Here is a 12,809-nt window from a genome sequence, read left to right as displayed (position 1 = left end):
TATGTTTCGAAGCTGAAACAAATTAATAAAATTAAATAAAATGAAAGTTTTATTTTTAGTCGGAGTTGTCGATCGGCGTACGAATCTAACAACGAGGATGCGTGGCTTTTCGCGACCGGCGGCGCGGCGAGCGGCGTTTCGCGTGGATTTTCTGTTCCGCCGGGGGGGTTTGCCCGTGGACGCTATGTGTTCGCGCTTGCTACTCGAATCGCGCGTAGAAAGCAGACTAGTTCATGTGTGAAAGGTGTAGAAAGTCGTCCCTGGACGAACGCTGTCTCCTAATTTCCTTAACTTTAGTGCACTAGGCTTTATCGAACTCCGGCGGCGGGCTAGCTTAGATATGCGGCGCTTCGTAGTGTCCCCTTTTCTCTTCGTTCTGCTGCTCCGTTTTTCCGATCCCGCGCTCAGTCTAGGCGAAGTCATCTACGCGATCAACGCCGGCGGCGAGGAACATGTGGACATCCACGGCATCAGGTACAAACGCGATCCGCTGTTCGGAAAAGTCGGCACGGCATCCGATTACGGCAAGCTTCTAGTCATCGGTCGGGCCCCCAGGCCGGACCACATCCTTTACCAGACCGAGCGTTATCACACGGCCACTTTCGGCTACGACATCCCCGTCAACAAGGACGGCGACTACGTCCTGGTGCTAAAGTTCTGCGAGGTGTACTTCGATTCTCCGGGCCGAAAGGTGAGCTTGCACGGCTCGGTCGACCGGCCGGTCGGCTTGCGTGGCGTTCCATTGCCACTTTCGCGTTGATTCCATAGCATGTGCGGATGTAACTGCACGCCGCGTGCACCGGCTCTCGCGTGATCTTGCGCTAGGTCGGTGGATGTTAATTTTGCTTGATTTTATTGATTCCAGCGCCCGCTACGCAGTTTCGTTTGCGGTTCATTCGATCCAACTTCGCGTGCGGTGTATGTGCTCGCGGCACGCAATGCTGTGATACGGCTGTAGCCCGCTGCTGCTTTCCAGCGGAATGCGCAACATGACTTTTTTTTTCATGTTTTTTTTTTGTAACTGCTCACCTGCTTTGTTGTTACAGTGGCCGAGAGAAAATATCTTGGTTGTTATTTTGTACTCGTCTCCACTTTTTCGTACTTGAGCCACGCAGCTGCGCAGGTGAAAGCTTACAACGCTTCCGTGCTTTTTTTTTTTTTTCTCATTCCTTGATTACCCTGCCAACGAGGCACCTTCTTAATGTTCTGACACGTTTGCAGTCTTTTACACGTCTGCATGCCCCAGAACGTGCGTCATTTCTATTTCTTTCTTTTTTTTTTCGCATTGTTGCCTGGCGCGCGTTTTTGCTGACATTATCTGTTCTCCCTTCACGGCATTTATCTATTCTTTCTTTTTTCTTTCTCACGATTTTTAAATATATTATATGCCACATCTATTTTGTTTAAATGTCAGCTTCTCCTATAGACACTCCATTCAAAGGCAGGGAGCTCTAGCCTTGCAGTGACGGACATTTCAGAATTAGGTTTATTTGGCAAAAGGGAAACAGAATGTTAGCAGAGACTTTGAATCTTGATCATGCTTACAGATAAATTTAACACATGCTGCAAAAAAGATATGAAAGAAGAGCGAAGTGCATAGGGTAAACATAACTCTGTAGACGTTGATGCAGCAGTAAAACATTGCAGACAAGAAAAGTTAATACAGAACATTGTGCATTGTTATGCCGTAGTCAGAAGCTAATTTGCTGAGGAACTACAGCGTTTAATTTGTTAAGTGGAATCGTCGTGCAACCATATTCTGCACATCTGTTGTGAGCAAGCGTGCTTGGTAAAAATGTCTTTGCAGGTCTTCGACGTAGTCTTAAATGGCCAGCACACTGTGGTGGCCGACTTGGACATCCATGCCAGAGTAGGACGAGGGGTCGCTCATGATGAGTACATTGCGTTCAGCATCAAAGGCAACAAGCTGCGTATCAACGATGAAGAGTCCACGCACGATGGAAAGATCAAGGTTGAATTTATCAAGGTGTGCAGACAATCCATATTTCTTTACTTAGTGGTCGGGAGACATGCTTTGCTCTTTATCATTCCTAGAGTAAAGCCTGTGAGAGCATTGTGAATCCAGATGTCAGGAGAAAGCTAGGGAGCAAGTACACAAGAACAGAAAAACTGTTTTGCTTGGCATCCATGGCACCAAGCTTTTTTGACGTTTCTTGCATTTCAATGTAAATTGTAATGACTGTGGAGGATGGCCTTGTTTATTTATGCCATCAACCTTTTACAAATGCTCTTGAGAACAAGAACATAAAGCTGGAGCATCAGGTCTACAACTTCAACTTGGCAATGAAAAACAAAATTGTAGTTCTACAAGATGTACCTATTAAGACGTCCAAAACGGGTAGAATTTATGTATTATATGCCACTCAGAAATAAACCACCAATTTGTGATTAGGACTTTTGTAAAACCCTCATAACCGTTGTTAAATTTCACATAAGCAGTATAGGCTTTGTCCACTTCGCATGAAGGTGACAAATGCAGTTTTACATAACCGTGATATATCTTGTTGGTGCTGAGTTATGAATTTGTATAGTTAGTGCTTACCTATCTTCAACAGTTTCTACATAAACTTGAGGTTCTGAATCAAATTCACGCAGTTGGTAGAATTCAGCTTTCTCCCTTAAATGCAGCAAAATTCATTGAAATTATTTACTTGTTTCTCTAATGAGAGCATTCCTACGTTTCACATCTATTTGAATAGGGAAATCGACACTAACTGTAAGAAACACTGTCACTCATCCTTTACTATTATTATAAATATCACCAGTAATGTAGGTTGAGCAGTCAAATTGTTTTTTGAAATTGACTACAGCGCTGCAAAGGAGTAAGACAAAACAAACAGGACACAAGTGCACCGCCATGCAGCTACATAAACTTGACTGATACATTTGTCATACCATAAACCTGATGAATAATCGAGGCACCTGATGATGCACAACATTTTGTTGAATGCAGCTTCATTTTAAATAAAAATAGCTGCTCTTAATCGGTGTTGGCTGAAATCCTGCTTTGTTGTTTCTGTCATTGTCAGCATCGGGCAGCAGCACTTCTGCAACTTCTCTTAAACAGAGTCATCCCTTGTCTCACTTGTCTCACCTACAGAGTTGATGCATACGATTTATACTTATATCAGAATTCTAAGCACAGTGTATAAACCACACATTGTCAGACGGCCAACGTGTGCTCGGATTAAACATGCAGTCGTGTGTATTTTGCTGCAAGGGCTGAATTTTAGTGAACCAAAAAACAAATATGCCTAGGCGAGATTTTGAAGGCATTGAATGACCCATAACAGAATCGAGAACACATCCAAAGGGCCCCTAGTAAACGCTGTAGCCATAGTACTCACAATAAGTGTTGCGGCATGAAAATTATGTATAGAATAACTGCTTTCTCCGCTTTGTCTCCACAACAGCAACTTTAGAAAGAAGCCTACATGAGCAACTTGGTCAACAAAGTGCGTTTGTGGGTTGCATGCGTGTTACCCCCTTTATTTATTTATTTATTTATTTATTTATTTATTTATTTATTTAATATTTGTCAAACAGCTATTTCTGTTGAATGCTGAACCTCATGCTAAGTCTTGCCTAAGCATAAACCATTTCTCGCAGCACCATTCGCCATTAGACTTGGATCAGTAGATGCAGTTTGCAGAACTGTGATTTTGTTTTTTATTGCGGAGTTGAAGTTGTAGACCCAATGCACCTCTCCTTTTTTTTCTTCTTTATTTTTCACTGGCACTTGTAAAAATGTGTGGCCTACATAAACATGAATCAATCACATTTGGTGAGATCGCCTTGGGTTAATTGTTTGCTTTGTCAATTGGCGAGACCAGCAGGGAGAATGCCCATTGACAGATTAAGGCCTCGCATTAGATGCCTTGTCGCGCATTAGTGAAAGTATTGCTGAAGTTGACTGATTGATAAAGTAGCCCTTAGTAGCTGGCTTTAGTACAATGGGAAGTGCAAATACGAGGTGTGTTGAGCGTTCTTCATGCTTTCTCTTTCTGACCGGTATCACTCTGGCATTATCAGCTGTTATCTGTCCTGCATACTGTGGCCATTTTCAGTCATAGATATCATTCATGTTACAAGCCAGCTATCTGTACAATGACTGACATAGACAATTGGGACACATGGTACTTATGCAGTTATAGCACATCTTTTCTTTTCATGTTTTATTGTCTTGAGGCTCACCGTACAGCACACTTGCTGCCATGCGGTGCATGTGACTTATTCACTTGGGCCTACCACAACACACCTTAGCTATGCAAGAAAGCCCTAAGTCTCGTGTTATTCTGTATGTGGCCTTACTGCAATAGCAAGAGTAGAGCAACATTGGCAAGGACACAATTTTTATGAACAGACAATTTTTTATGAACTTGAGAATTTTTCTCCTCCTAGCTGTTGACTGGTGCTCGGGTCACAATGTGATTGTAATAGAGTAGTATATAATACCTCAAGATGTGGTAAGGTTAGACCTCATGTTATATTTGTGGCTTCATTATGAAGGTGCTAGTGAGGCCAGTATGTGTTCAGCTGTCTCTCAGGTGTGGCCTCCAAATCAATGTGATATGATAGAGCTTGTTGTTATGGCTTGCTATTGAATTAACATTGTAATGGGAGAAGTTGGAACATAACCAAATAGCGCCAAGAGGACAGTGAATTAGTAGCAATCATAAAGTGTGTTGGAATTACAGAACTGATGTTAACAAAGCTGATGATTTGGTGCTCTAATGGGCATCTTGCTTAGCTGTGAGGTTGGTTTTCGGGGGAGTTTTGTTTGTTTGTTTGTTTGTTTGTTTGTTTGTTTGTTTGTTTGTTCCAAAGCTAAGGTTTACTGGGAAGAAGTTTTCTAGCAGCGCCGGCTTGTTTGCTGCCCTAATATGAGCTTGGGCAGTAGCGAGCAGCCAGCTCTGTTTAAATGTCTTGCGAAACTGCCAAGTTTAGTCATTGGTAATTTAAGTAAATTACATTATGTGCCTGTTGTATGCACCTTGTCTTCCAGGGCTACCGGGATAACCCAAAAGTTAATGCCATCTATGTGATGAGGGGGACACTTGATGGTAAGCAGCTTTAACACGTGTTCTACTTCTTATTTGCATCACGTATGCCATTTTTAGGCCTCTATCATGCTAGTGGCTAGTGTGTGGCCATGCATGCACATGTAAGAGGAGTGTATTCTTTTCGTTTAATTACTTGGGTGTGGGCCGGGAGAGAGGGTTGAATTGGTCGCTCTGAGGCCATCAAGCAGTTATGAAATCTAGCTTCACTAATCGAGGTGTTCGTAAAAGAGAGATGAGAAGTCACCCTTTTCCCTAAAATATTTTTTCAGAAGCTTTAGTTTATAATAGGACATTCTTGAGGGCTAGTTGGTTCATACTTGAAGGTAGGTTAAAGCTGGGCGAAAAACGTGGACAGCGAAAGAAACACACAACACACCACGAGTGCAGACTCCCAACTGTTTATTCATGAAATCAGAGTATAGGCTATTTCAAGCAGTATCCCCGGCACATGACCACATCATCACTCACACTTGTGCAGATAACATAAGAGAATTCTGCAGACTAACTGTAACACGGTTTGTACTGAATAAACATGAGGGAAAAGAACCGAACCAATCTGTTGTGCGCACAAACAATGAGCGATCAAGAAGTGAAGACGACACATGTCATAACAGTAACCGAAGTGTAGGCAATAAGTGAGGGAATGAACAGGCGCGATGGTACCTGTAAAACGTGGTTGCGACAAAGTCAACACCAGTGACATAAAAAGGACAAAAGATAACGAAGATGACAGAATGAAAAGACAACAACTAAGCGAAGTAAGGGCGAGGGTGAAACTATTAAAACCTGAAAACTTGTGAAATGGCATGAAGGAAGAGTAATGAAACACATTAATATATGATGAAGCTCAGCATGAACTCAAGAACTCACAAGTGGCTTCCCAAAAAAGCAATTTCTTAGTGTAAAAGCAAAACAGATGGCGTGCTGACTTGTCGCTAGAGTTTATAACGTGAAATGCTTTCACAATCTCCCTTTCTGTCTGGTCTCTCGGCCTGAACAAAAACATCATGTTTTCCAAGATCGGCTTGCAAGGAATCTTTTGCTTACCCTCATCTTTACCTTTACACCCTTTGCAATGTTGGGATAAGGTGCCTCCTACATTATTCTTTACATTCCAGTTATTTGGTACGAGCTGTGTTACAGTTAGTCTGCAGAATTCTTACGTTATCTGCACAAGTGTGAGTGACGATACGGTCATGTGCTGGGGATCCTGCTTGAAATAGCCTATACTCTGATTTCATGAATAATGAGTTGGCAGTCTGCTCTCGTGATGTGTTGTGTGTTCCTTTCGCTGTCCCCATTTTTCACATAGTTTTAACCTACCTTTTAGTTTATAAAATTAAGCTCAGACACTCTACTTTCAAGTATAATGGAATTGATTACTTCATATGGTCATATATAGCAATAGATGTACCTCATATGGTTGCTGTGTGGCTTGAGAAATTGCATGCATATTGGTCAAGCTTGAGCTCATGACACTTGTTCACACGTGGGCAACACGAGTTGGGCAAGTCTATAAAAGGAAGCCAAATTCTTTTTGAAAGAATATCCCCCTGTTTCGCATCCTCTTATAATGCCACAAATTTAAGACATTTCTGCGTCTGCTGCAATTGATTGAATCCAAATTTTCAACTTTCATGTGTGTCCTTTACTGCAAGCTCGGTCGTTTTGCAGCTTCTGTGGCACTTTTGCATACTTGCAGTCATTTAATTATGTTCAAATTTTGTATACGCACTTAGGATGTGCGGTGCAGTTGCGTAATCATATTTGCAATATCTCTAGCACGTGTTCTTGCAATACTTTGGGATCTGAAATTGCATTTGGTATCCTCCACTGCCTGAAAAACTTTTCGAAGCTGCTACGTGCTTAGCTCACTCACCAGAATGCAGCATGCAGTTCATGCAAGGCACATCTTCAGATGCAAAAAAATAACCCCACATTGTCCGGCGTTATCACAGCTTGCTTTGTCTGAGGAGATGGCTTTCGAGATAGAAGGTATCTCGCCAAGCAATAAACACGGGAGGCCGCAGACCTATGCTGCAGTGGTGCTCCTTTTTTGTGCCTCAAGTGCACATGCCCACATGATTCATGCTATCGCGACTGCACATAATAATGGGCTAAGACTTGTGCTTGTTTTATTAAAGGTGCGCATTATTATGCCAACCCGCAGAACTGGTACGAGAGCATACAAAATTAATTGTACTGCTAATACATGAATGACAACCTCAATTTCAGAAAATTTCTCGCTTAAAACCTTTTTACTTTATTTTTGGCAGCTACTGAGGACAACGTGACAGGTTTGACGTCTGGCCACGTTTCCATAGCTGCCATCTTTTACAATTTTATTGTAAAATGCCAGGGTTTTAGAGCTCGTTTGCAACTGTTGTTAGGTTCTACGTTTTTTTGTTTGAACCCCAGCTTAGTGCAGAATCTATATAAAATACAAATACAGTTGCCAACTAATTTTCAGAGCCAGATTTTTTGTACCCACTCCATTATCCCAACGCATTCCCTCAGCAGCACCACCTACTCCACTGAACGCATGTAAAATGGCAGCAGTATTTTCAGCCGCTGTCCCCTGAATAAACTTGATATTTCCATCTGTGACTGTGACACTGATGATTTTGGCTGTGCACATAGAGGAGTGTTCCTATTCATAGCATTCCTACGGAACGAATACTGTGAATTATTTGAGTAAACGGTTCACATCTGCAGTACTGAAGCAATCTTTATTATTTCTAACTGAAATTTCATATATTTGGGCTTCGACTGTAGTATTTTGCGAACCTAATGTTTGCCGGTCTGCATTTTGACGGCGCCAAAATGAATACTAGTTGTGTACTTATATGCAGTCGCACATTAAAATGCTCAAGGTGATCAAATCAATCCAGAGCCCTCCACTGTGGCCGTTCCCATAGCCACGTGGTTCCCTCAGGAGGTTAAACCCCAGAAATCAGCCAATTTCTTTTTGGGTACACACATTCAATTCCTGCAGTTCAACGTTTATCTGTTTACACACATTGTATGTGACTTTTCTGCATGTAACATAAAAGAATAAGGTTGTGAACCATCTGCCATTATTATAGGCTCTAACGATAGCCTATTTTCTTGCCACAAGTGTCATTAACAATACTGTTTTTGTGTCATCTTGCTTTAGGAGAGCATTAAGTGACAACTAGCAGGCAACCTTTTTTGCAGAGAGCATAAGGCTGACTCATCAGACTTTTTTTTCCTTGAGTTTTCTTGTTAATCAGTCCATAGCGAAGACACTTCTAATTCCAACCTCAATAAAATATAAGGCTGCATAAGAGGCTTAGTTTCAGATAGTGTAGATGCAGTGCAGGCCCTTAATTCAAAATTTTACCTTTGAAGTGCGATTGGAGTGACATGAAAAGCTAAAAGATATATCTTTTCCATATCAAAACGCAACATAAGCCATTAATGCTCGCCAAAAATGATGTAAAACCCAGAATGTTGAGAATCATCACGGCAACTGGGCATGACCTTCGAGATTAGGGAGCAGCCGCATCGTCTGCTTAAGTGCTACTTAAAATCTGTTCGTAACAAAATTAGGCATGTATAACCAACTTAGCCAAAGTTATTTTTCATTGCAGTTTGCCTTTAGGTAGGCTTTGCCTCCACCTGCCACAGTAGCTTGCTGGCTATAACTTTCTACTGCAGAGCACAAAGTGGTCAATCCATTTTTTACTGTGGCAGCCATGTTACCAAGGGCGCGAGATGCAAAATCGTTTATGTGCTTAGATATAAGTGCACAATAAACACCATGGGGTCACAATTACAGAAACATCAGAAGGTACGCAAATTGGTGCAAAGTTCTGTTTCAATTAGATAATGCAACGCAACAAGGAATCTAGGAGGAATATGAAACATACGGCACACGTGCTGTACAGGTTTGTCTGCAGAGGCCTTCTCTTGCCCTGTCTAAACGCTGTGTGTCTTGTCCGTGTTCTGTTATCGCATCAGCCACCCATTTCAATCATAGTTGCAGTCAATCCCAACTGGCATTTCTCATGGCCCACTCTGCGTCTTTTGAAACTGAAACGTGGGGTGAGCAGTTAGGGGAGTGTCCTCTCTTTGTGCTTTTTCACTATTCAGATGTGCCCGAGATGCCCCCCTTGCAAGAGTTCGAAGAGGAGGAAGAGGAAGAAGAAGAGGAGGTGCCTACGAGGCACGCTTCCGGCGACTCCGCTGCTACCGGATCTCAGCACCAGCCACGCAGGCCCTCGGGACCTCGCAGTCCAAACCCCTACACGGGAGATGACAGCAGTGCCCTCCTTCCCATCTTCGTTGCCATTGGAGCCTTCATCCCACTGCTGTTCTGCCTCTGCAAACTTTGAATGTGCCCTATGTGTTGTGTGGGCCATGGTGTTCCCACTGTCTTTGAGAGGTGATGGGGGGATTTGAGCTGTTGGGTGGGCTTGTGATTGGGGGAGGGACACATTTTGTGTTATCCTTAGACTGCAGTCGCTTTTGCCTTTGCATTCACATCTGCGGCAGGGTCTCATTTTGCCCACAGCCAAAGGTGGGGTGAGCCGGAAGCACTGTGGCGTCAGGCTTGTGCTGCAGTTTGAGGCTTGAAAGGATCTACAGTCTCATCGTGTACTTGCGTGCGGTTGCAGTCACACTGATGCAAGCACTTTGGCGAAGCAACAGTGTCGCAGTGCTTCATTTCAAAGTCCAGTTACAAGGAAATAGGTGGGATGTCTTAGTGCACCATTGTTGTCTTACCACTTCCACATCCGCACCTGTGAACACGTGGGTCATGTGCGTGAACTGCACCGAATAGCAGCATCGGCTACAGTAGCGGTGAGATGGTAACGATGCGCTGAAACATTCTAGTCAAAAGGTCGGATGTTGACTGTGACCTGGCCCTCCTGGTCTGTAGTTTGATAGTGTCATATTTTTTTTTCTCTACACGTGGCGTGGAATAGTACTTTGGCACGTTGTGTTCCATTCCATTCATCATCCGACGTATGTCTTGGCTCCAGTGGAAATCGGTGAGCCACGCTTGTGCTCTAACTTAGTTAGTTTGCATTTGTGGCTGGGGTTGTGTTTTGATTGTGGCCTGTGGCGTGATTTGTGCAAGTGGTTGAGACCACTACCCCCCCCCCTCCACTTTCTTTTCTTTCTTTTGTGATTGTGTGTGTGTGTGTGTGTGTGCATGTAGCTGGGCTAGGTGGTAGAAAGAGCAATTTATCAACACAGAGTAGTTGTACATTTGGCATCGTCGGTTTGCAAGAAAAATGCTTTTGTTTTATTCTTCTTCTGCTATCAAAACAGAGTTGAGGGCACCATAAGTGTAACCCAGCTGTATCATTGTGTTGTACAGGATGCGTTATCTATCCATACATTTTTCACTCAACATTTCTACATTGACGATCGTACTGTACAGGTCCATTTCCCGAAGGAGCACATTTTGGGGCTCGACATCATGGCATTTCCTTCCCTCACAAAATGGTAGCATGTAACTTCGCCTTGGAGGAGCAAGTGTCACAGTTTACACGTTGAACCAAACACCTTTGATAGCGGGGTCATAATAGTATTGTGAGAACAAGAAATGGCATTTACTGGGTAAAGTTGTCGGTCTCTGTAGCATTATATCCTCTGCTGAAAATGCTTACTTTGTGCATGCCGTAGACAGCTAAACGCTAACTATGTTTACATTAGAGAAATAGGTGCTCTGCAGGAGTAAGATAGTAAACCAATGTTTTTTGATGAGCCTAAATTCGGCAACAGGCCATTCGTCAGAGCAGAGTGTGGCATCCCTTTTCATGAATACTTTTTTGTTAAAAGAATTTGAGAAACTTTTGCCCTGTGCCAAAGGGTGAAACAAGCGAGAGGCTTGGCATTTTGACTTAGGCCAACTGTTTGCATGTGCAGACTGAATGCAGTCCTTAAATATTGCCTCTACCAATGAAATTGCTTATTGCTACAACAAAGCCCTGTGTGACACATGATATGTGAGACAAGTTTACCTTACAAGCAGGCCAGAGAATCACTTCACAATGCAAAATGTCATGCAGACGTTTTGCACAGTATTGAAAAATATCACCTGTTGCTTTGTGTGTGTGTGTGTGTTTTTTTTTTTTTCTTTTTAGGTTGGTGAGTGGATGAAGTTTTGCTTTGTTGTGAAAAAAGTGTGAAGGCTTTGTCTTTCAAGGCTGCTCACTTTCAGTCAACTGCTTTTTCGTTGTTTCATTTTTTAAAGATTATGTGCTTGTTGTTCCCCTTCTGAATCTTTTCTACTTTACCTTTTTTTTTCTTACAGGACTTTTCCTTTTGTTAATTCATTGCTTAACTTACTTTCTCCGGTGTGGGTTTAAGAAATGTACACCTGCTTGTTGCTGCTTCAAAGGACCGACGGTTTTTTGCTGCCGTTTTCGCCGAAGTGGACATGACTGAGTTTTCCGTTCCAGGAAAACTGAAATGTGCTTGTTTTCACCTGCTTTGTTATTTCATCAGCATGACTTTTCCTAACTGTGAATGATACATTGCATAATTAAGATACTTTAAGGGAGAGGGGCACAAAGGAATTTATATGTACACATAACATACACATGTATGTTCTACATTAAAAGCTTTTGCATCCAATCCTGCAGTCTGTCATGAAATTGGGTTTTACAGATTCAGCTTTTGTTTTACCGCAAACTATGTTGGTTACCATTTTGTACCAAGTACCATTCTGGATGAAAATAGTAGCTCCTAGAGTTCGGAAATGAGGTGTCCCAAATCGCTCGATTGGCTACCTCGACGTAGGGGTAAGGAGTCCCAGAAAAACAGCCCAAAGTACTAGTTGCATTGCAAATGATCTGCAATCAAATTGTGTTTTGTTTCTTCCTCCATGTGTTAAGAGGTAAGTCAGATTATAGTAACTTGCATGGTGACTTGCACACAATTAAGGTTTTACATAATTATTTTTGTCAACAGAGTCTCTCAGTACTTGACACTTTGATTGAAGCTTGGGCTGGCACCCCGGCCGACTACTTCCCTGCTTATTCCCAAGAAAAGAAAAGAAAAGAAGAGAGATGTTTCCTTAATTGTGGCCAACCTTGCCAAGGTCGTTCAAATGTTACATGGGCCAATACTTGATGGCCAACGATGGACCACCAACGTATATAGGGCTAACCTCATACACCCAGCATTTGGCCATTAATTTGCAGGAGCAGCCTTGAGAGAGTGTAAAATATGAAATTTAATTATGAATTAGAAGGCGAGTGATTGCCTCTAAGTGCAAGGGAACATAGGTGCAGGTGGGTGCCTGTGAGTATGAATGAGTTTCAGCGGAAGTGCAAAAGTGAGTGTCAATGAAATTTTAGAAATGCGGTACTGAAAAGCTTCAGTGCCCCTAAATAATTTATAAAAGTTTTTACAATAGTTTAAGATTTCAGTGAGGTGCATTGACAGGCTAGTCAGTGCATAGAAGTCTCCTCTTTGTGCTGTCCTTCTTGGGCTAAACTCTGGTATAATGGTTATAAAGAGGGATAAGGTGCCTTGGAAAGCCTTTCTGAGGCACCTAATCCATGTTTATAACCTTTATACCACAGCCGTACAGTCTTGAAGGCCCTTCGACCACGGGCACCGGTGTCGCAAGTCATATTGCACATGACTGTACATCCTGTCAGAAAAACACAATGAGATGGGGTAAGAAAAAATGCTTAGCAATGGCAGCTGCCATTACTAAACATCGGAAAACACATGCGTGCA

At 42.5% G+C, this 12,809-nt stretch overlaps 1 protein-coding gene across 1 annotated transcript; it reads left to right on the top strand.

The window, feature by feature from the left end:
• The first annotated feature begins 108 nt into the window (after positions 1-108).
• LOC126520815 (malectin) lies at positions 109-11,696 on the top strand. The gene is made up of 4 exons (XM_050169609.3): positions 109-691; positions 1,808-1,987; positions 5,027-5,084; positions 9,201-11,696. The coding sequence occupies exons 1-4, from the start codon at positions 341-343 to the stop codon at positions 9,440-9,442; spliced, it is 831 nt and encodes a 276-aa protein (XP_050025566.1). The 5' UTR covers positions 109-340; the 3' UTR covers positions 9,443-11,696.
• Positions 11,697-12,809: the final 1,113 nt, after the last annotated feature.

The sequence above is a fragment of the Dermacentor andersoni genome, chromosome 3 (assembly GCF_023375885.2).
Source record: "Dermacentor andersoni chromosome 3, qqDerAnde1_hic_scaffold, whole genome shotgun sequence".
Classification (NCBI taxonomy): domain Eukaryota; kingdom Metazoa; phylum Arthropoda; class Arachnida; order Ixodida; family Ixodidae; genus Dermacentor; species Dermacentor andersoni.
The sequence above is the reverse complement of the archived record's forward strand: the minus strand, read 5'-3'. Positions and strand labels throughout refer to the sequence as shown.